Source organism: Lycium ferocissimum, chromosome 7 (genome assembly GCF_029784015.1).
Source record: "Lycium ferocissimum isolate CSIRO_LF1 chromosome 7, AGI_CSIRO_Lferr_CH_V1, whole genome shotgun sequence".
Taxonomy (NCBI): domain Eukaryota; kingdom Viridiplantae; phylum Streptophyta; class Magnoliopsida; order Solanales; family Solanaceae; genus Lycium; species Lycium ferocissimum.
Window position 1 is genome coordinate 25,017,594 of NC_081348.1, and position 23,095 is coordinate 25,040,688.

Consider the following 23,095-nt stretch of genomic DNA (forward strand, 5'->3'; position numbering starts at 1 on the left):
TATGTATCATTTGTGTATATAATGTGCATAAGCATAGTGGTCCCTGCATGTAGAATAGAAAACTGTATAATTTATGTATATAATATGTATCATTTGTGTATATAGTGTGTATGAGCATAGTGGTCCCTGTGTGTAGAATAGAAAACTGTATGATTTATATATATAATATGTGTCATTTGTGTATATAAAGTGTATTATATGTGTTTTAAATAGGTATTCTCTTAAATGTGTCGATACAAGATGTGCATGGTCTTTTAGATCTTCAAGTCTACACGATTCAGAAATCTTTAAGGTGAGAAAGTTCATTGATGTTCATAGTTGCCCAATTGTGGAGAGAATGTTGTCACAACGTCATGCTACTTCAGTAACCATTGCAAAAATGGTGAAGAACAAGTATGTCAATCTTAAATCAACATACACTCCAACAGAAATCATGGAAGACATAAGAAACCAATACGGGATTAGGATGAATTATAAGAAAGCATATAGATCAAGAGAAAAGGGGCTTGAAATGTTAAGGGGTTCGCCACCTGAATCTTATCATAAACTACCATCTTTTCTGTATATGGTAAATAGGACAAATCCAGGGTCTTTCACAACGTTAAAAAAAATAGCAGACGGGCACTTCTTGTATGCTTTTGTCGCACTCAGTGCATCAATCAGAGGATAGAAATATTGTATGCCGGCTGTCGTGGTTGATGGGACTTTCCTTAAATCATCATACGCGGAGACCATGTTGTGTGCTACTGTACTCGATGCAGCAGGTAAGTTTTACTGACATGTTTGAATAATGCTATTATGTTCAGTTCAAAGAATCTTTTTAATATATTTTTTGCTTGTCAATACAATATTGATTCTTTCTAATTTGCTTAATTCAGGTAAAATCCTGCCACTAGCATATGCTATTGTTGATTCTGAAAATGATGCGTCATGGGATTGGTTTTTTCGAAAGTTGAAACAGGCTTACGGTGAAAGGGACAACATGTACATAGTCTCTGATCGGCATGATAGCATTTTGAAGGCGGCTTCGAATGTATATCTAGATGTGCCTCACTATAATTGCATCTACCACCTATGGAACAACGTCAAAGGTAGATTCAAAAGGAGCATGAGCGATTAAAGCCCATATTATTTGCAATGGACAATGCATACACGAGGGCAGATTTTGATCGCCTCATGGAAGATATGGACAATATCGATAATAGGGTGAGGGGTTACCTGTTCGATGTTGGCTATGAAAAATGGTACATAGCTCATTCCACAGTAAACAGATCCATGGTGATGACTTCAAATATAGCGAAGTCCCTAAATTCAGCAACTAGACATGCAAGAGACCTGCCAATCAAGAGTTTGCTACAATTCATGATGGACTTGGTTATGAGATGGAACAATGACAACCAAAAGGATGCAACAGCAACATTTACTGAATTAGGGAACAAATATAACATAATAATGAAGGAGAATATCATTTTGTCGGATAAAATGACGGTAAAACATTATGTTTTTATTTTTATTTCATATACCTGACTACTCTCCCCCCCGTTTACTGATGACATTTGGAAAAAATTCAGGTAATGACTTCAACTCATTATGTATATTTAGTTATGGATGGTGAAAAGCGCAACATAGTGTGCATGCATGAAAAGAAGTGCAGTTGCCAACGATTTCAAATCGACGGGATCCCTTGTCCACATGCTATGGCGGTATTGAGCTACACATATATGGAGGTGCAAAATTATTGCGCTGCTTATTACACCAGAGAATACTTTTTGAAGGCATATGAAATGCCAGTGAATCCACTTCCTGATGAGAGTGCATGGGACATTCCAACAGAGGTATTAGATCAAATAGTCAAACCACCGACATGGATTCGCAGACCAAGTAGACCAAGGGTTAAACGATACAAGGGAATTTTCGAGTATTTGGCTACTTCAAATCCAATCTCATGTGGTCGGTGTGGACAAAAAGGGCACAACAGAAGGACATGCAAAAATGCTTCCACAAGAATCTAACAAATGTTGTTCCAAAAAAAGCTTTACTGTTTCCTGTTCTATTTTTCGTTTGAATGAAGCAACTGTTTGCGTTGCAAAAATGTTGCCGGATAATGCATTTACACTACTATTCTCTGATTTTTTAGAATAAAAAAGCTACTCTTTCCCATGCACTGTTTGCTGGAAGATTGTGTTAATTCTTCTATACCTTTTGTATAAGTGCATTTGTGTTGCTATTTTGTATAAAAAATAATCTTTGGTGCTCAACAGTTACACCAATCCGTTGCTATTTTATCCTTTAGTGCTGAAACTTGCAGTAGGGACATGAAACAAGTCTAAAATCGGGTTATGTATACGGGTTTATGTATACAGGTTCAATATATACACTATATATACAAAAATATGTATATATATATATACAGAAAATATACAACTTTTATACACACCTTTTGTATGTGTGTGTCAGAAAAGGAATAGCCTCGGTTCAAATTCTCAACCACAGCAGTTGCACCAGAACCAGGTGCGTGCTTCCATTTTTGGTATACAGTGTTACTCCAAGTGCACGCACAACCACAATACGTGAGCACATCAAGCTATTTCAGCTTATATATACAAGTTTTATACATAGGAAAGTTTACTATACATGTTCAAAATATATAATATATCTACAAAAATTGTGTATATATACAGAAAATATAAAACCAATAAAATATGTTGAAGAAAATGACATTGAACAAGAAACTGAACGAATGATATTAACACACTGAGTTTTACACATTGACATAATATTCAAACATAAGTAAAATCCAAACAGATTCTTCAATAAAAACTATACAATTGTATCTGCATTAACATATGTCACCTACTATATTTGCAACTATCCTAAAATCTAAGTCTTCTTCAAATCACTCCATGCTTCAATCTAACTGCGTTTCTACTTTGTTTCTTTTTTCCATAATCCCATAGCAGTACCCCATATCGGCTCCGGAAAGCATCAATATCATCTATATCTTTGGGGATTTCAATGCCTTGAATAAGGTACTCAGCAAAAACAACAACAAATATACCACAGTCCCTGCAACAAAAAATCACACAATTTGGTACAAAAATCTAAAAAGAAAACAAAATGCATAATGAAAAAACAACATCAGTAGCAATTTACGTGTTAGCTTGGGTTGGCAATCCATCAACTATCCGGATCTGAAAATCAGTTGCTGGTATTCCATCACTCCTACTGGCCCAAAAGTCAATACGAGAAAGGAAATGTGGGATCAAAGTAAAGTATGGTTCAACTGCTTTCTTGACTGTAAGATTTTGTCATGCACCACCCATCGAATCATATATATAAAAGCAATGATCTTTAAAAGATAATCTCACTAAAATCCAATGCCAATTCTCAGCAACATTTACAAGGAAAAAGATATCATCAACAGTATACCATGGCACATTGCACCTCATGAAATACCCCAGCATATATTCAGCAATTGGATCTTCTTGAGTAATAAGGTTGACATCTTTATTTTTCGCCAAAAATTGCTTGTACATAGTTTGTATCAAGCAGTTAAACCAACAATCAGTTGTTGTGAATTTCAATGAAGCATCAACACTTCTATATTTACCTTTCTTCCTCAAATAATAAAAAAGCACATCAATATCTTTGAAAAAGGTGAAGAAAACACATAGCCAGGAAACACACAAATTGTAATGCGTACATTTCTCTTACTGCTATATACACTTATTACATTAAGTGTATAATAAGTGTATATACATTTATTAAATGTATATGTAACTGCATATACACTTATTATACATTTCTTATACACTTATTATACAAAAAAACAAAAAAAAGCTTAACTGCCTATAACAGGATGCGCTTAATAAATTTATAAAAAGTGTATATACACTTCATAAATGTATATGTAACTGCACATACACTTATTATACAAAAAGAAGGCTTAACTGCCTTTAACAGGATATGCTTAGTATACACTTATTACAAAAAAAAAAAAAAAAAAAAAAAAAAAAAAAAAAAAAAACTTACTGAATCACTTAGTGGTTGCCCGAGATATGCAAGTATGAAGAACCATTCTCTTTCTCCAATAGATGCAACTCCAAAGTCAAAAATCTTTTTCAGCTTATTAACTTTTTCTGAATAAACAAGCCTGCAAGAACTCATGATAAAGAAAAAATCAAATGAAAAACATAAAGTGGACAAAAACACAGAAACAGAAGCATGAAGTGGGGAAAAAGGAGCATAAAGTGGAAAAAACATAAACAGAACATTACTTTTCCTTCACTCGTATTGACCGATTAACAAAATTGATTGAAATCAATAGCAAGTTCACACTTGTTTCGAAAGGGTGCTTTGTAGAGAAAATGCGCTTAGTTAAAGGCGCAACAGGACCTTGCACGCTACTACCACTAGATTCAAAATTTGTCACATATGGTGATTCACATGCCTTAGCTGGTTTCCGAGGTCTACGAGCCACTACAGGTGTGTCGTCCAAAACAACAACACCTTTGTCCCATTCTAGAGAATCCTCCACCACATTTTTCTCTAACTTTGTAACAACAACATTTTTATCCGCTCCCTTGATTACATTTTTACCCCTTCCAGGTTGGGTAAGTTTTGAGAATTCGGAATCAGGTATAGCAGCCCAATCGAACTCCTCAATGTTATCAGCTAACTCATCCCCACTGTTTTTACATTCTGAAGCAGTCAAATTGTCAGTAAAACCTTTGGTGATTTTAGAGAAACCCCAATCACCACCTTCCGTAGTCTTATCATTTTTATCATCCACAAAATCCTTTACCATATTATCAACCCCCTCCGTATCGTATCATTTTTATCACTACCAGGCTGAGTGAATTTCGAGAATTCACTATCAAGGATAGCGGTCCAGAATGCATCTTCCCCGCTGCTTTTATCCTCATCCAACACATGATCACCCTCCTTCTTACTCTCAACTACATGATCCTCCAACACATCGTCACCCTCCTTGTTGCTCTCACCTACCTTATCCTCCAACGCATCGTTACCCTCCTTCTTACTCTCACCTACCTGATCCTCTAACACATCATTACCCTCATCCTTACTCTCACTGTTAGCGCAGGCATCAGACAAATCACCCTCATTGTTATTTTTTCTCTCCTCCCTACCATTGTTCTCCTCGTTACTCTCACTGTTAGCGCAGGCATCAGACAAATCACCCTCATTGTTATTTTTTCTCTCCTCCCCACCACTGTTCTCCTCGTTCGCCATATGATCATCACCTATAGAATGCCCCCTAGTATGTCATCATTTTTTTCAACCCCATCATCACCGACCCAGTCACTATCATGGTGGTCCTCCTCTCTTTTATCACGTTGTTCCCACACATCATCCTTTATTTTTAACGCTTTAAAAATCTTTTGGAAGGAGGAACCCATTAATTCCTTCATATGGCAACCTCACCAGATAGCTTCAAAAAAAAAAAGGCAAAAATCAGGACATCAAAATTAACAAAAAAACTACAACTCTAATTGAAAAATATAATTCAGACAACATATATACCACGTTGAAATCCCTTCTCAGTAGTGTCAAATCATCACTTTTCATGGTTGCTTTATGCTTTTTGGGAAGTTTAGTAGACGGAATACTCTGTTGAGAACTCGCATCCACACAAATTTCATCTTCTTTACAAACAGGTTCAAAAGCAGGCAACTCGAACGATGATTTTTCAACATCAGATGGCACAATATTACTCAAAACCACCTGCATGACACAAAACAAAAAAAAAAAAAAAAAACATGAAATCAAGCACTAGATAGTAAATTCAAAAAAAAAAAAAAAAAAAAAAAAAAAAAAAAACCTTTTACCTCATCTCGGCTAAGATTTAAAAATGATTTCTTCAAACTTTTGTAGGTCACCTTTTGATTATCACTTACAGACCAATTTAGAATGCGTGGCACTCTATCTCATATCCGGTTAGCAAGATTTTTATCGGCATATCCACAACATTCATAAAACCAACATTGAAAAGCCAAAGGCAAACCGCCACACCGATACATGCTACTCATCTTCCAAACCTTGTTCTTCATCGACTCCAACATAGTCGAAAAACATACTTTCCCCCAAGGGTATGATTTGTAATCACCAGTCTCGACCAACAAGAAATCATCCTTTGTTATGACATCAATATTTGTAATAGAGAAAATAAAAGTATGAATGAAGTACAAAGTAGCAAGCATTAATGCATTCTCATCAGATTGTCATTTTTGTTTGTCAAAATATTCAACCAGTTCACCCTTTGTAACCTTCAACATACCAGGAAAATACGCCGCCATCAACCGACTTGGCCGGTCAAGAGGATAATTCTTATTATCACTGCCAGTGCACTTTAAGCCGGTAATTAGAGCAAACTCTCCAAGTCCAAAGCGTAACCTAGTCTTACTCACTCTAATCCATATCTCATCATCTCTATCTGACACAACTTCCCTAAGCAATAATGCATGTATAAGTTGGTTTTGGATGAAAGCTGGTGGCAAATCTAAAAAATAACCAAAATATGTATCTTTAAACATCTGAATTATCGAAGCATCCAATTTGGATTTCAACTTATCCACAATGAGACAATTTGTGTGCACACTAACTCGAGTTGAGAAACGATCACGGGGACGAACATAGAAATCCCAAAGCTGCAATACAAATACACTATGTGATTATACATCTCATATACACTAAACATACAGATATTATACATCTCATATATACTAAATATACAGCTATTAGACATCTCATATACACTAAATATACAGATATTATACATCTCATATACAACAAATATACAGATATTACACATCTCATATACACTATATACAGATATTATACATCTCATATACACTAAATATATAGATATTACACATCTCGTATACACTAAAATATATAGATATTATACATCTCATCTTATATATACTAAAAAATACACAGAGAAAAAATAAATAACAATTTTTTTAAAAATACCTTCAAATCAGGCTTGCTACGACAGTTTTTCTTCTTCACAAGAACCTTTTTTGATGACCCAACATCATCTTTATCATCCTCATCCCGATGAATAGGTTTCTTTCTTTTCTTTGAAGGACCAACATCATCTTGGTCCCTGCTCGCTTCCCCACCCATTGCTCGCTTCCTTTTAGAAGCATTGCCTTTTTGAAGTTTCAATTGTTTTTTGCCAGAATCACTCCCATTTTACTTTGTAACCTAGTCATAACTTTAATAGAGGGTATATCATCGACACTCTTTGCCCTTGTTTTTCTAAGAATGGGAGTTTTAGTAAAATCATTATCCACAACAACAAATTTAGTGTCGTATTTCACCCCTTTACTTGCTAACTTCAACTTACTTTTTATTGGTGACTTCCGCTTAGGCATTATTATGTGAAGAGAACTATCAATTTCAATTTAAAATAGAAGATAAAAGAAACCCCTTTCAGTTATGTTTTTGAAAAGAGAAGATGTGTTTTTTGGGGTTCAGTTATGAAGAAACCCATTTGAAAGAGGAACGACACGTTAGGGGTGGGTTGGGGAACTAGACGTTAGGCGTAGGTTGGGGAAATAGATGTTAGGCGTGGACCGACCATTTTTGGCATTAATTTGGGCCGACCGAACTCTTGATGGGATTAAGCCCAAACAGTGGTCAAATGTGGGATTAGTTTGGTTGAGTGGACACACAGTGTCCTTTTCCCTAAATTAAAACGAAAGGAGTATAGTTTTTTATGTTGGGCTCATGCACAACTAAGAGCCTCTAGTATATAATATTTGTAACATGAAATAACTTTTTGCGTCTAGCTTGCACAAATGATTACTCCAATAGATAATTACTAACTTGTTTAGCAACATAAACTGTTGAGGCCAAAAAGGTGAATTCAAAGGCCGTCCCTTAAATGCAAAGACAAATCTAGACTTTGAAGTTTATGAATTCTGAAATTTAGTATACGTACATAGTCAATGAGTCTCTAAAAACACATACAAAGGGTTGAACAAAAATACTGAGTTACATTCCATGCTAAATTCGCCCCATCTTGAATGTTTGCTTGAATACTACTGTAAGTACATGAGAAATCATTAGTATAGGCTTTTTGATCATAATAATGCACGGCTAGTTAATATGGGGAAATAAATCAGCAAAAACTAGTTTTGTTCTTGTTGTGTAAAAATACCCAAACTTTACACTATACTAGTGAGTCGGTTCACACTTCGCGCACGATTATAAAACTTTTATTGAATTTATTAAATATCTGAATAATAAAACTTTTAAAATCTTTTTTAATCCTCAAATTCAAACGGATTTAGGTTTTATGTTCTAAAGCATTTTATTATTGTCACTTCATTTTATTCTTTTTCTTTAATATTTTAATAATTACTGATTTTAATCTTTCAAAAATACTTAAATTTGATATAACAATACAAACTATAAGGTGAAACATTGTTTGAAAATATTTTTCCTTTGTTCTTTTTTTTTTTTACGGGTTTTTATGTCTTTACATCTATATGCGTATACATTTTAAACATAGTTTTTCTTTGTCCATCTAATATATTAATTAACTATCTAACCCCTCTTCTCTAACTTTCAAGAGTTACATTTTAATTCTTTATTTTTTTAAAAAAAAATCTCAACAACAACCTCTACTGCAAAAGTAATAAGGGAAGGGAAGAAACACACAAATGAAATCTGTTCGACTAATTTTGCCGTATCTTTTTCGTTTTACCTTTCTTTCCCCTTTTCTTTTCTCATCTTCTTTCCTTCTTGCTTCTCGCCTATTCATTTTAAGAAAGAGTATTTACTTTTTCTTCTTCTTTTATTCTCACTGAATGTCATACTCTTTATAACCAATAACTCTACCGTAAAGTTGTTCTTTTCCATCCTCAAAATCATCGAAATTCTATTAAAATTTCTTAAAATCTAAAAAAATTGTTCATTTCTTTTATAACGTTTTCCTAGAAATTCAACAGAAGATATCGTCAAAAAAAGAGAGAAAACTTAAAATAGAAACCTCTTTGATTAATTTTGCCGTATCTTTTTTGTTTTACCTTTCTTTCCCCTTTTCTTTTCTCATCGTCTTTCCTTCTTGCTTCCTCACCCATTCATTTTAAGAAAGAGTATTTATCTTATCTTCTTCTTCTTCTTCTTCTTCTTCTTCCTCTTTCTCACTGAAACATCATATTCTTTATAACCAACAACTCTATCGTAAAGCTGCTCTTTTCCATCCTCAAAATCATCGAAATTATACTAACATTTCTTAAAACCTAAAAAAATTGTTCATTTCTTTTATGACATTTTCCTATAAATTCAACAAAAGATATCGTCAGAAAAGGAGAGAGAACTCAAAATAGAAAGGAATTTTCCAGCTTCAATTTCATTGAGAATCTTTTTGACAGTTGAGAAGTTTACCGTTTACTTATTTCTGTTCATTGAAAAGATGTAAAACTATTTGATAAAACTAATTGTAATTTACTTATTATTGTCTATGTATTTTTTAGTCTTAGCAAGTAATAGCTAAGCAACAAAAGCATGCTTACACTATCTATAAAAGCACAAGATAGAGGAATGAGAAGTACAAATTATTTAAAAAAGAAATTAAAAACATTTGATATCATAAACTTTAGTACCCAAAAAAACCTGTTTTCTACTCAAAAAATCCATACCCATTAGAAATCAAAATAGAAAGAATAAGAGAATTAAACAAATAGAGATCATATTAATCCCACCAAAAACAATAATATCGTAAAATCACTTAAAAAAAAAAAAATAGGGGAATATTGCGATCCATTACTCACCTATTTCCTATCTGCAACACAATCACAGCCACATATAAAATATAACAATATATTGTTTTGGAATTTAAAAAAAAAAAAAAAAACAGAAAAAGAGAGTCCAAAAGAAGTACTCACCAGACGTAAAAGAGAAGGACAAATTGGTTGATATGTAATCAAAGTTAAGAAAAAACTGAAAGTAAAGTACCCATTTATAGGTCATTTAATAGTTTTTTGAGTTTATTATTGTGAAAGAAAAGTTTTAAACGAATCGTGGGCTGATGCAGATTAATGCAAAGATTACACGGGCTTGAGTGCTACATTTATTGTAGAGAGGCATTTAATCTACAAGTTAATAGAAGAAACGAATAAAAAAAAATGCAATAAAAATTGAAAAAAAATGCCAAAAAAAGGGAAAAAAAGAGAAATGCAAATGCTGGCCATAGAGAGGTGTCACATCACCTTGTCTATGCCTAGCTTTATATTATATATAGATTAATAAGGACGGGCATATAATTACAGCTTTTGGATAGTAATTGCAAAACTCAAACTATTGAATTATAATGGAGAATATTGAAAGTGAAGTAACTAAGGATAGTAGAAGAAGGGGATGAGAGACACAGAGAAAATTAGAGATGAGAAGCACCGTCTTTACCTAAGCGCATATAATCATCACGCACATCCCTATTTATTAGGGCTGCTTATCGGGCGGATTGGACGGATTATTACACGTAACGGTTCGACTTAACGGTTATCGGCTTTTAAAAGTACTAATCCGCTAGCCAACCTATAAGATATCGGTTGGTTCGGTATCGGATTAGCAATTATCGAACGGTTATCGGGCGGTGTATCGGCTAAATATAAGAGAAAATGAAAGAAGTGAAAGAAGATCCGACACTAAAAATAACTAAGTAAGTCTATGAAGACATATATAACTTATAAGTTAGCCTTTTAGTGTGCCAAGACAGGAGAGTTTTTTAATCATTCACAAGATTCCCTGTACATGTTGTGTTTCATTCAAACTAGTTTACAATGCATAATAATGTATGCCAAGAGCTGGTACTAACAAAGAAGTCTAGCCAGGTCCAATACACTTGGGAATGACCAAAAAAACTTGCTAGGCAAAAATGAACATTTTTTTTTAATTTTATTTTATGAAACCAAAGCTGCTTTTAATTGATTAAGCACTCAACAGGCAAAAGGTTCAAATGTACAACTGAATGCCAGTAGCTAACCAACATGGCAAAGTACTACTATGAAGAAAGCCTGTAGAAGTGACTAGACAGATAGCTTCTTCCTCTTGAACGTGTTATACCTTCATCAATGACAAAAAACGAAGGCATCCCCAGTGCTGAGGCTTAGCTTTAGGTTTACAAATTATAATTGCCATACATATTTTATATGTTTAGGGGTAAAAATATAATAAAATATGATAAATTCTTAACGAAATTGAGTAACGATCCCCCGCACCGATAACGTTAATTATAAAATTTAAATCCATTCCGTCAATCCGCTAATCCGATCAATAAGGCTATGTTTAATTTTGCGGTTGGGTTATCGATATCCCCCCGCACGGCTGGTTTGAAACAGCCCTACTATTCATTGCACAAACCGATATTATAACAACTATATATATTTCCTCTTGTCTAGTAACTCTTCGACATGCATATCTCAATCCGGATCCCAATGGCAGTCCAATAACCTTATGTTGGGCTATTTAATCATTTGATCCTAGCGTAAACCACTCACAGGCCCAATTGCCTCATTTTGGTCCGTCTCATTCACAACATGTTACATGGAATTTCGTAATGTAACTTTTTTCATGCGTGAAGTACTTGGATTTGTAGTGTTACGTTTTATCCATTCAAAGGGAAAGAGGAGTTGGTGGTATGTTGAGGCCGGTAATAGGAGACTACCTATGAGCAAATTAAAAACCGATATTATAACAACTATATATATTTGCCAAGTGAAGGATGAATATCTTATTGGTTAATTAAGAACAAGTGGTAATCTTCTTATAGGGTTTTTGACATTTTAAAGTCAGTTATTTTTAAGAGCTGAATTAGATCCAATTTTTTTTTTTTTTTTTTCTTAACCAATGGCAGATTCCTGAGTTAAAGATGATAACAAACTTTTATGTTGGGCTGAATATTTAATCATTTGTTTTTATTTCAATTTTAGTCTTAAATAGTTCAGTAAGGATACAATATGAAAAAGGCTTTTGTTGGGGTAGTCTTCTCATTTTGGCCATATATATTGAGAAATATTTACCTCATTTTGGTCCGTCTCATTCATGCTTTATATTTAAAAAAAAAAAAAAATTAAATTATTTTTTATTTTTTAAAAATCATTTTTAAAAAAATATTTTTTGGAATAAAAAAATTAATATTTTTTTTAAAAAAAAAAATTAATATTTTTTTTTTTTTCAAAAACATGTATGAAAGTATGAAATTGGACTTAAAAAGTTTGCTCAAAATTTTGTATGAAAAATGTGAAATTACGTTTTAAAAAATCCATTCAAATGTGTGTGTGGGAAAGTATCTTGGTCTTAAAAGCTCACATTTTCATGGTGGTAAAATTAATACAATACAACAACATTGAGCCTGGTAATCAAAAGGAGCTCACACATACACATTTCATACAACTTTCATACATAGAAATATGAGGTAATTTTTTATTGAGCAAAAAAAAAAAAAAAAAAATTAATATTTAAAAAATATATATATAAATTATTTTAAAAAAAATAAAAATATTTTTTTTAAAAAAAATTAAAAAATATATATACGAAAAGATTATGATGTTTTGTAATATACGTTATGTTTTTCTAAATCTTCCAAATTCCAATGATTACCCTGGTATAATTTTGCCAAGTGAAGGATGAATATCTTATTGGTTAATTAATGGAACGAGTGGTAATCTTCTTATAGGGTTTTTGATAATTTTAAAGTCATGAGTTATTTTTAAGAGCTGAATTAGATCCAATTTTTTTTTTCTTAACAAGCAACTAGTGCTTTATGATTCACTGAGTTAAAGATGATATACAAACTTTTACTTGTGTTTGGTTTGAAGCTGAATGAACTTTGGTTTGAAGCTGAATGAACTTAGATAAAGTTTTTATTTCAATTTTAGTCTTAAATAGTTCAGTAAGGATACAATATGAAAAAGGCTTTTGTTGGGGTAGTCTTCTCATTTTGATTGTGATATTATTATCTTACGTTCAATGTCAGATGAATAATATATACCAAGATTTTGGTGTAAATTTATGTACAAGAATTACCTAATATATATATATATATATTTATTTTATTTTTTTAAATTGTTTTATTAAGACATAGTTTAGTTAAGAAATTTTAGTTAAGGCATAACAAAATTATGTCCCATAAGGGATTATAGACTTTGCCTTATAAAGCAAAAGTTTAAGTTATGCCTTGGAAAATTATTGGAACCTTCATACCATAACTAAAAGTTTACCCTTGAAAAGTAAAAAAAAATATATATATATATATATATATATATATATAAAGTCCGCTTTCTGAAAGTAGTTAAACATAACTAAAAGTACGGTGGCATAGCAAAATTTAAACTTTTTGCCTTTATAAGGCAAACCATGGGGCATACTTTTAGTTATGTTTTATGAAGCATTACTAAAAGTTTACCTTGAAAAGATACCTAATATCAATAATCAAACACTAGATAAATATAATTCTAAATTTACTCTAGATTAGGAATTCTATTCCTGACAACTAAGCGGGCCCTTAAAGATATAGCTTTTTGTGGTAAACACGATTAATCACTTATGTAATATGACTCAATTACATATATACCTTTTGTATCTTAAAATCAAACAATTTCTTTCATGTCCTATAGAAATCCTAAATAAATATAATGATGTCATCTCTAGTTTCTTAAACAATAAATCTCCTTATAATGAAAAACTTATAAAGGAACGGTCATCTAACTAAATATAATTAAGATAATTTGAACATTAAATAAGAAAACTATTATAATTCTTATAAGATAAAATATTATAGTTTAAAAAAAAATTACAAATAGCTTATATATTTAAAGTGCAAGAGAGTCATTGTTAATAATTGTTATATCTTATTAAATAATATTCTCGTCCTATTCAAGAGGTTTGAAAGATACATATTTCCAAAATTGTTTATTATCTTTTGAATCAAGTATGAATAAAATTCTCAACATAATGATATCCTCTTAGATTTCACAAAATTTAATGCATATGCGCCTTTTACATGTAGTGTTAATTTGTCGTTTAATAATTATATTTTAATATACCTCATGTTTTAAATTTAAATGCTTAACATTCTAGTAAAATGAAAATATTGTTCAAAATAAGATTTGAGTAGAAAAGTATAGGGATGTAATTGTTTGATTTAAAATATTGGGAGTGTATTTGTAATTAAATCATATTATAGAAGTATTTAGTAGTATAATTTTACCCTTAGTAATATATTCTTTAAATTGAAATATATATAGCGTTTTGACTTTTAATGAAGATTATCAAACAAAAATACCAACTTTTCAACTCACTTGCACTTTGTTTGGATGGTTGTTACAATGTTTCGTAATGTATCATATTATATCGTATTGTATTGTATTGTATTGTATTGTATTGTATTGTATTGTTTTGATACATACAACGTTTGAATAGATTGTATCGTTTCTCGTCGTTAAATAATGTTAAACATCAAAATTTTGAAGGATAAACCTACAAGAAAAGTAGGATATAGTATAGAGCTAACATAAAAATGTATGATAAAAGATAAAATATGATTACTATATAATACGTAGAGACAAAATGAGAAAGAATAATAAGGTAATTGCGAGATAACATCAAATCGGTCGTTACATAAAATGAGACTTTTTGTCATTACATAACAATAGATTTACCTATATGATACAATAATTTAAAGTAACAATAAAAATAAACATTGTATTTAAACTAACAGTACAACACAACCATCCAAACAAGCTATTAGTGTGCTCGTGATTTCCTCCTTCCTTCTTCCTAATAGAAATTGATTTCATTAAAACTTATCAAGATAAATCATTAGGTCATAAGATAGTATTAATTATTAATTAATTATAAGAGGGGACTATGAGATATTACCTAATTCATTCAATCTAATTACAAGGGGCTCTTAAGTAGGGTTGGAAATCACAAGGGGTGCATTATTAACTTGTTCCAAAGTTGAGGGTATGCTACTAAACCTAATCAATTTATCAAGACCCTTGACAAGACAAAATTTGTCTCCTTGGAAGAACAAACACAGAATCTTGAACAGTGTCTTGGGCAATGGCGACTCCTCAAGAAGCAAAGCTCCACCAGTTTCTTCAATGGCAAGAGGTCTCCCAAAATTGTTTCTTGGAAATTTGTCTTTATACCCTTTACCATTATTTTGCATAAGTAATAATGGGTTATTTACTGACTTGGACTTCAAATTCAGTTAAACAGAGTAGAATTACGTGGTTGCAGAATCAAATACAGTGATTCCACTAAAGGCTTTGGAATTTTCTCTTCTAACCATGCATCTGATGGTAAAGTTTTGAACTTTTGCCATTTTTCTTTTCTTGCTTTTATATTATTGCAGCATTGCTTGGTTATTTGGTTGGTAATTGAATGTGGAATTGTTGACAAGAAAGTAAGTTCAGATTAATAGAGAGCTCTTCTATTTATCTTGGTTTCTGTTGTCCATTTGTTTCATGATAATCATTAAACTTCTATGGTTTTTTCTTGAGCCTGTGAATATTTTGATTGATTGATTGAATACTATTCTAGCATAATTTGTTCTTTAATATTATCCTCTGCTACGGGCTAAAAAGGAATGATCTTTTGTTTGGCTTTGCTGTTTGGATATCAATTGTCGCAGTTATTTTTTATTTTTTTCTTGTGTATATACGATTTTGTTGTTTAAAGATGTGTTCAAGTTAAATATGCAAACATTACTTATATAAATAATGGAAGGAAATCTTAATTGAGTCCTGTATCTTGGGGCTTTATTCGGTTGTATTGTAGAACTTTAATTATAGAGGAATAAGATGGAAATTTGTCCCGATTGTGCATGCTTATTTTGCTTCGTCAAACTGTATCAGGGATACTACTGGTGGTTCCATTAGATTTGGCTATAACTCCAATGAGGGTACTTCAAGATCCTCTTCTTGGACCTGAATGTAGGTCTATGTTCGAGGAAGGGGAAGTAGATGACAGACTCTTGATTACCTTATTTCTAACCGTGGAACACCTACGAGAAAACTCTTCATGGAAGCCGTAAGTATTAAATTAATCAGTGTTCATTCTTAGATAGAAATTAATGCATTTTGGGGTGGCAATAATTGCTAAAAGACAACAGGTACTTTGATATGCTCCCAACCACATTTGGAAATCCACTTTGGTTTTCTGACGATGAGCTTTTAGAGCTTAAAGGAACCACATTGTATCGGGCTACACAGTTGCAGGTATATTTCTTAGTATATGGCATAGTTTTAATTAGGTCTTTTTCTTTGGCCATACATAAATCCTTTGTACCTGCCACTGTGACCTTAATAAAATAAGTTGGAGACATTCCTTTCCTCTATAGCTAATTGTTTAACTAAATTAGCATGAATTTTAACTCCACATTCACTTTCAAGCACATGTGACCTAAGGCAGGTTTCTGTTGCAGAGGAAAACATTGCAGTCTTTATTTGATGAAAAGGTGAAGAGGTTGGCTGAGAAACTTTTAACTCTCGATGGACATCCAGAAAGGTGTGTGCCATATCAATCTTTTATAACTAGTGATGAGTGTAGAATTTACCCTTGCCTGTCCTTATCAAAAATCAAAAATAAAAATAAAAAAATGAATTTACTATTGCCTGCGCAATATCATTCTGCCAAATACGAAGTTACATACTGTAATCACCACTTTACAGTGGAGAATTACTGTGCTTAGATTCGGCTCAAAGGACCTTACATAATGTGTTGACCGCTTCTTACCTATGCATACAAGAAAACTTGATAGCCGCAGTTTTATTGTTGTCATTATTTAAACCCTTGGCTTTTTGCTTGTACTTTGAATCATAATCTTCTCATTTGTCAACGTTACGTCAGTTGGAAATGACATTATACGCAGTCCATGCCTGCATGATTCTCTCTATGCTGAACACATACTCACTGTCGGAGTGATGGTCAACAATTCATGCTAGATAGAAAGCTATATGCTGCTCACCAGTGTGCAGTGGAGAATACACATGATATTAGTATACTTGGATTTAGTGCAAACGATGTTACATATGAATGGCACTTTCTCCTTTTGAAATTGAATGGCTTCGTCAGCACATTGCTGGTCTTGTGGTTTTATGATGTGTTGGAGTTTATAAGTGCATCAGTTATTTTGAACTCTTACCCTAATTTTAGATTTTTAAACTTATGATATGATTGACAAGTTCATAACTTGTTGCTTTTTGGCAGAGATGTGAAATTCGAAGACTTTCTCTGGTACGCACCTGTCTAAAAACTAGAGTCTTTCTCGTCCTAAACAATGGCTTTCATCTTCAAAGTTCACTATTAGATTAATTTTATGTAAGCTGCTGACATGTTTTAATATTTTGGACATCACAGGGCAAACTCCATATTTTGGAGTCGAGCACTAAATATCCCTTTTCCACGCGGTTATATATTTCCTGTGGATTCAGAAGGACAAGATAGCGGCATTTCTAGCAAAGTCGTAAATTCTGGGACACTTGCTAATGGCTGCGGCAGTTTATCTAATGGAGAGTCTGCAAAAGGTGAGGTCAATGCTCATTGTCTTTAGAATATGTTTCTTCCAGCAACTTCCCTTCTCCAAAAAAAAAAAAAAAAAGGAATTTTATTCTTTCTTGGTAGTACGAGATCTAGATCTGTGTATAATTTTGAGCACCTATGATTTCAGTACCCAAGGATGATGTGCTCCAAGATAAAGTTGCTTCCGCTGCTTCCATCTCACAAGGAGAGATCGTTTGGGTGGAAGGTCTGGTACCAGGCATTGATTTTTGCAACCATGGTAAATCTAGCAGTCCCTTGGTACCACCTATTCTTGGATTAGTTCTCTGAAAATTCTGCTCTGCAATTATTTATTTGAACTATTTAATAATTTCTAACTGATCAATGTGATTATATGCATGTGTAATGGAACCGGTCACCGAAATACAAATATGCAGAAAGAGCTAAAAGATGTCTCCTGACTTGTTTCTTCCCTGATATCTGTAACATCTAAGGGCTGTTTGTTTCACCTGTTTCCTTTCTCCGTTGGCTTCAACTTTTTCAAATGTGTAGATACATCATACATATATAATGCTATCTTGTCTCTCCAGGACCATAAAAGAAACTATTCTAGGGATTTCTCTTCAATTAGGAGAAAGTACCACAAGATTGACTTCAATTGCAAGACTTGTGCAGTTGTTGTTTACTGTGTCGATTCTATTCAACTAGCCTTCCTTCTTCTGCAAACTCCTTTCCAAGAAATTATGATTTTGGCTTTATTTTGAAATGGATAGTGTGGATTCATATGCCGGCCCCAATTAACTTGGGATTGAGGCGTAGTAGTTGTTTGATCACAAAGAACTCTTGATGTTTATCTGTTTCCCTTTCTGTTAAAATTGCTCCATAGATTTCAAAGCTGCAGCAACATGGGAAGTTGATGGAACAGGATCAACAACTGGAGTTCCTTTCTCCATGTACCTTCTTTCTGGTAGAATCCTTAACCAATAATTCATAATTTTCTTACATTCTCAAAAAAATATTCATAATTTTCTTAGTATATGTTTTTTTTACTATGCACTCTTTGCTAGTTGGCCAACTAACTCGTGTGTTTCCTGATTAAAAAGCTGGAGAAAATCCTTCCCAGATTGAGAAAGAGATATCAATTAGCTATGGTAACAAGGGAAATGAGGTACATTGATTCACCTGTTATGTGAGATTTCATACACCAAAGTTAGCAAATGAAACATTGCTTTGCTTAATTGTGCTGATGATGCCTTTTGCCATTGATGAGTTATCTGGTAGCTTTAGTATGTTTACCACTGTTCATCATTGCTTATTATTAAAGTGGATCTGCTGAGACAGAAAGTTACATTCCTAAATGGTGGCTGGGCTGTTACATTAGTGAGCCAATCCTGATGTCTGGCTTTGGTGTACAACAACAACAACAACATACCACAAAGTGGGGTCTAGGGAGGGTAGAGTGTACGCAGACCTTACCCCTACCTTGGGAGGTAGAGAGGCTATTTCCGGTAGACCCTCAGCACAAGGAGTCTTAGGTGTAATAAGTAGAAAATAATGCAGTTTTTAGTCTTATTGCCCTTTTATGGATCATAAAGCAGTAGAAAAGCATTTTTGGATCTTTGTTTTGGCTAGGCTGTTTGTCGATGTTTGACAGACTTCAGTCTAACTTCTTTACTTGAAGAAGGAAAAGAATGAATCTTCCTGGCAGAGAAAGGTGGAGGGCTGGGGGGGTCGGAGCAGAATAAAGGATCTGTGATCTCTTTCTCTTTTTTTTTAATTTTACATGCAAGGTTCTCAAAGTATGAGACAGAATGGGTTTTTCTTATGGAGTGTACTGTTGCTAATTTAGTTGTTATCAGTTGGTATCCTGCTTGATTGCAATTTACTGCATTAAATCTTACTTTGTGAAGCATAAGCTTTATGATTTTGCATTAGGCTTTTGAAACCATCTACCAAAGTCAATTTATCCTTTTCACAATTCTGAGAATAGGTTTATCTTTCTTTTTCTTCCTGTTCTTATTCTTTTTGTGTTTCATGTTAACATAGGTGGTTATCTTGTGACAGGAACTGCTGTACCTGTATGGATTCGTCATGAATGATAATCCTGATGACTATCTCATGGTAGCCTATCTGAACGAATATTTAGTATTATGAATCATTACTGGTTGCAACACATGCTTGATCTAGTCTTCATTCATGTTATAACATGGCCAATGTTAAGAAGTAGAGGTCTGCGTCGCCTAAATTGCAGTATTCAAGGTCTTAATTAAAATCTGGGCTTCATATGTTTTTAAATAATGCCAGCAGACATCCACTATAATAGGTGAAGCCCAGATTTTAATTTTTTTTTTTTTCAGTCTCAAAAAAAATTAAAATCTGGGCTTCACCTATTATAGTGAATGTCTGCTGGCATTCTTTAAAAACATATCAAGCTAGGGCCTTTGTTCGTTATGCTGTTCAGTCCATGTTTAATGTCAAGCCTCATAGCTATAATTGAATGTGCTTCATCAAGACACTTTGAGCGTTAAGAGGTCTTCTTTGAGTGGAACCTCATGGAGCACTGAGCATTAAGAGGTCCATATGGATCAGAATCAAGTGCTGACGGTCCTCATCAAGTTCTTTTGGTTTGGATGTTTACCTTCTTTAACTGGTCAAATAACAGATAGTATTAAGTTGGATTAAACATATGCAAGTGGAAAACAAATTTCAGGTTAATTATCCCATGGAAGCTATTCAAAACGTAGATTTTGCTGAGTCCAAAGCTCAACTTCTTGAAGCACAGGTCAGCAGACTTTGTCTTACAAATGATCTCGTGGAACTCTCAAACAAGTGTCAGGCTTGGTGTATCTCTATGTGCAGTGATAAGCTCATTTCTGTCTGCAGAAAGCTGAATTGAGATGTCTCTTACCACGAAGTTTGCTAAATCGTGGATTTTTCCCTCCATCTGACGCATCTGGGGACGACAAAGATAAATGCATCAGTAGTCAAGTTTGCAATTATAGTTGGAGTGGTCAACGAAAGACACCCTCTTACTTGCATAAGCTAGTTTTTCCTGCAGATTTTTTGAATGCATTAAGAACAGTAGCAATGAAAGAAGATGAACTTTATCGTGTTTCTTCCCTACTTGAGGAGGTAAGATCCATCTTCAGCAACATCTCCTGATTCTTTTCATTTTTTTTTTTGTTGACAGTTCCTGCAACTCAAGTTTCGGTTCTGTCAATACTTGATCACACAAAATTTCATGATCACTTCTGTTAATTAGATTGTTTCCTTTGACTTCTGCGACTATGTATATTCATTTGCTCCATTGTTGAGAACTAGACGTCTACACCTTTTAAATGCTTCTAAAATCATGTGTAATGGAGATGAACTGGATGAATTAGCGAGCTCTCTGCTGAAATGCTCTTTCTGAATTTAATTATAACTGCTCAAGGAGCAATTGAGAGACATGTTAAAGGCTGTGTATAAAATTTGCTATAAAATGAACTAAAAGGTTGCATGGAATTTAAATTTCTGCTCTCCCTTTTCGAGCCATCTGAGAAACCAAGGCCCGAACAGGTGCTTCATTATTACTCCCTCAGTCTTATTGTATGTGAAGGTGTTTGATAGAGCACAAGTTAAGAAAGGAAGAGGGACTTCTGGAACTTTTGGTCTTAAACATGCCATGGCATTTCTGTGGCTATAAAATCATCAGTGTCTAAATATATGAAGGTGTTATTCTTTTTGGAATGAACTAAAATGAAAGAGTGTGACATAAAATGGTAGTGGGAGTAGTATGTTTTGCTTTTCTCCATTGGTTTACTTTTTGTCTTGTCAACCTTTCTAAGCTTTTAAGCAAGAGAAAACCATTTTACTGGTACAGATCACTAATTTTTTTATATCTCTCAAAGCTTGTTGGTTCTGGAGGAGAAAGGCAGCCAACTGACACAGAAGTTCAAGCAGCAATATGGGAGGCTTGTGGAGATTCTGGAGCTTTGCAACTTCTTGTTGATCTGCTTAACATGAAGTAATCTTCTTCCTACTACTATCATGCTGCCAGTTGTAATGTAGCACCAAAGTTATTATGGAGTAGAGGTGCATTTTAAGGTCTTGAATTTGCTTATTTAGCCCCTCCTCACCTCTCAAACCCCAAAGAGATCACAGATCAACAGAAATCAAAGAGTCAGCCAAATTCTGATTATGGTATCCTCCTTACCATCCTTGTTCCTGAAAATTTTCATGAAATGTCAGGAAGAGCATCTAAATAACTCCCTGTAGCCAAAAAGTTGAAATAGCTCATCTATTTACACTTGCTACATTTCTTGCTGGTTCATATTTTTTATTTTCCCATAGTGCAATGGGAAAATAGGTTTGTTGAGGTTGGTTGGTTACAAATGCAGATTCAGACGTAGAAACTAAGAGCCATCTATAACAACAATTGCTGTGATCATTAGAACAGAACGTGCACTTTGATCATTCCAATTTGCATAGAGAAATCTAGGTAGAAAAACCAGGATCTTCAGGAAAAAGCTGTTGCTGTGTTTTAGGCTCTGCTCCGTCTTGATCCAATTTTGTGAATTAGTCTAATTTGTTGGGAAAACGGGACTAAGGGAAAGGCTTTTTATAGATTCTTTTTGCTACTCGTATCTCTTAACAGTTGACAATAAAGTTTTTTTTTTTTCACCTGCTTACTCTCTAAACTTTGTTTGGTCAAAGGATGTTGGATCTGGAAGAGGGTTCAGGGACAGAGGAAAATGACGCTGAATTACTTGAGAAGGCCTGCACCGCAGAAATTCCAGAAGAACGTATAGAGTATGATCGAAAGCTACTCTCGAACTTGTACCTTGAGTGGAGTTTTTATAACTTGACTTATCAACATGAGAATCGCATGCGGGTTTAACTTTGTTAAAACTAACTTTATTGGGTGGTTCACTGCAGATCGGGGACGAATGGCACTGTCCAGAATCATTTGCGGAGCAGAAATAGGCGATCCAGCATAATATACCGCCGGGGGCAGAAACAACTAACTCGTCTCTTCCTGAAGGAAGCAGAGCAGGCATTGCAATTGGCATTAACTGAGGAACTCTAGATAAATCTAACCCAAGATTAGTCGAGGTGTATTAGCTGGCCCTGATACTATTATCAAAAAGAATAAAGAATACCGAGTTATGGAAATTTTGCAAAAAGCTGCATTTACCAATTTATGTGCACCATTCAGTCTATACTCTAAAGAGAATGAAGTGGAAGTAATGTGAAAGCAAAATTTTCCCTACTGCATTACTTATATCACTTAGGTGAAAATCATTCAAGATCCTCCAAATTAATTAAACTTGTATACTCTTGGCAAAATTATCTTATGGGTTATTGATGAACTGTTGAAAGTCCCGTCAAGTTTCAAAAGGGCTTAATAGTTGATTATCACTTTAACACCAAAACAACTTGCATATGATCGAGTAGTTCTTAAACAAAACGAAATGAATCTGAATGTCAAAAGAGTTGAATCATTTTCCTGCTACCAGCAATTTCTTCAAAACAAGTATTGGGCAGGCTCTTGGGTAGAAATGAATTACTTCTA

The 23,095-nt window shown here is 33.6% G+C and overlaps 3 protein-coding genes across 17 annotated transcripts; 2 read left to right on the forward strand and 1 right to left on the reverse strand.

The window, feature by feature from the left end:
- Positions 1-1,137: 1,137 nt before the first annotated feature.
- LOC132062048 (uncharacterized) lies at positions 1,138-2,012 on the forward strand. Its single transcript, XM_059454699.1, has 2 exons — positions 1,138-1,488; positions 1,572-2,012. The coding sequence occupies exons 1-2, from the start codon at positions 1,138-1,140 to the stop codon at positions 2,010-2,012; spliced, it is 792 nt and encodes a 263-aa protein (XP_059310682.1).
- A 907-nt stretch (positions 2,013-2,919) lies between these two features.
- LOC132063987 (uncharacterized) lies at positions 2,920-7,566 on the reverse strand. Of its 14 annotated transcripts, none has more exons than XM_059456807.1 (8): positions 6,994-7,566; positions 5,850-6,668; positions 5,545-5,745; positions 5,175-5,452; positions 4,278-5,048; positions 4,041-4,153; positions 3,154-3,646; positions 2,920-3,066 (listed from the first exon to the last, which is right to left on the reverse strand). In XM_059456807.1, the coding sequence occupies exons 5-7, from the start codon at positions 4,805-4,807 to the stop codon at positions 3,309-3,311; spliced, it is 981 nt and encodes a 326-aa protein (XP_059312790.1). In that variant the 5' UTR covers positions 4,808-5,048; positions 5,175-5,452; positions 5,545-5,745; positions 5,850-6,668; positions 6,994-7,566; the 3' UTR covers positions 2,920-3,066; positions 3,154-3,308. The 14 variants fall into 14 exon arrangements, 13 of the variants coding, with proteins under 13 accessions (XP_059312790.1, XP_059312792.1, XP_059312797.1 ...); XM_059456809.1 differs by having other exon boundaries at positions 4,278-5,003; positions 5,049-5,452; XM_059456814.1 differs by having other exon boundaries at positions 4,278-5,452; positions 6,299-6,414.
- Positions 7,567-14,993: 7,427 nt separating this feature from the next.
- On the forward strand, positions 14,994-22,795 carry LOC132063988 (uncharacterized). Of its 2 annotated transcripts, none has more exons than XM_059456820.1 (16): positions 14,994-15,150; positions 15,251-15,341; positions 15,897-16,071; positions 16,154-16,259; positions 16,466-16,548; positions 17,251-17,277; positions 17,401-17,567; positions 17,711-17,821; positions 18,428-18,508; positions 18,645-18,709; positions 19,606-19,662; positions 20,252-20,323; positions 20,425-20,673; positions 21,432-21,547; positions 22,237-22,332; positions 22,459-22,795. In XM_059456820.1, exons 1-16 carry the CDS (start codon positions 15,100-15,102, stop codon positions 22,607-22,609), a joined length of 1,698 nt encoding a protein of 565 aa, XP_059312803.1. In that variant the 5' UTR covers positions 14,994-15,099; the 3' UTR covers positions 22,610-22,795. The 2 variants fall into 2 exon arrangements, with proteins under 2 accessions (XP_059312803.1, XP_059312804.1); XM_059456821.1 differs by having other exon boundaries at positions 15,112-15,150; positions 15,979-16,071.
- Positions 22,796-23,095: the final 300 nt, after the last annotated feature.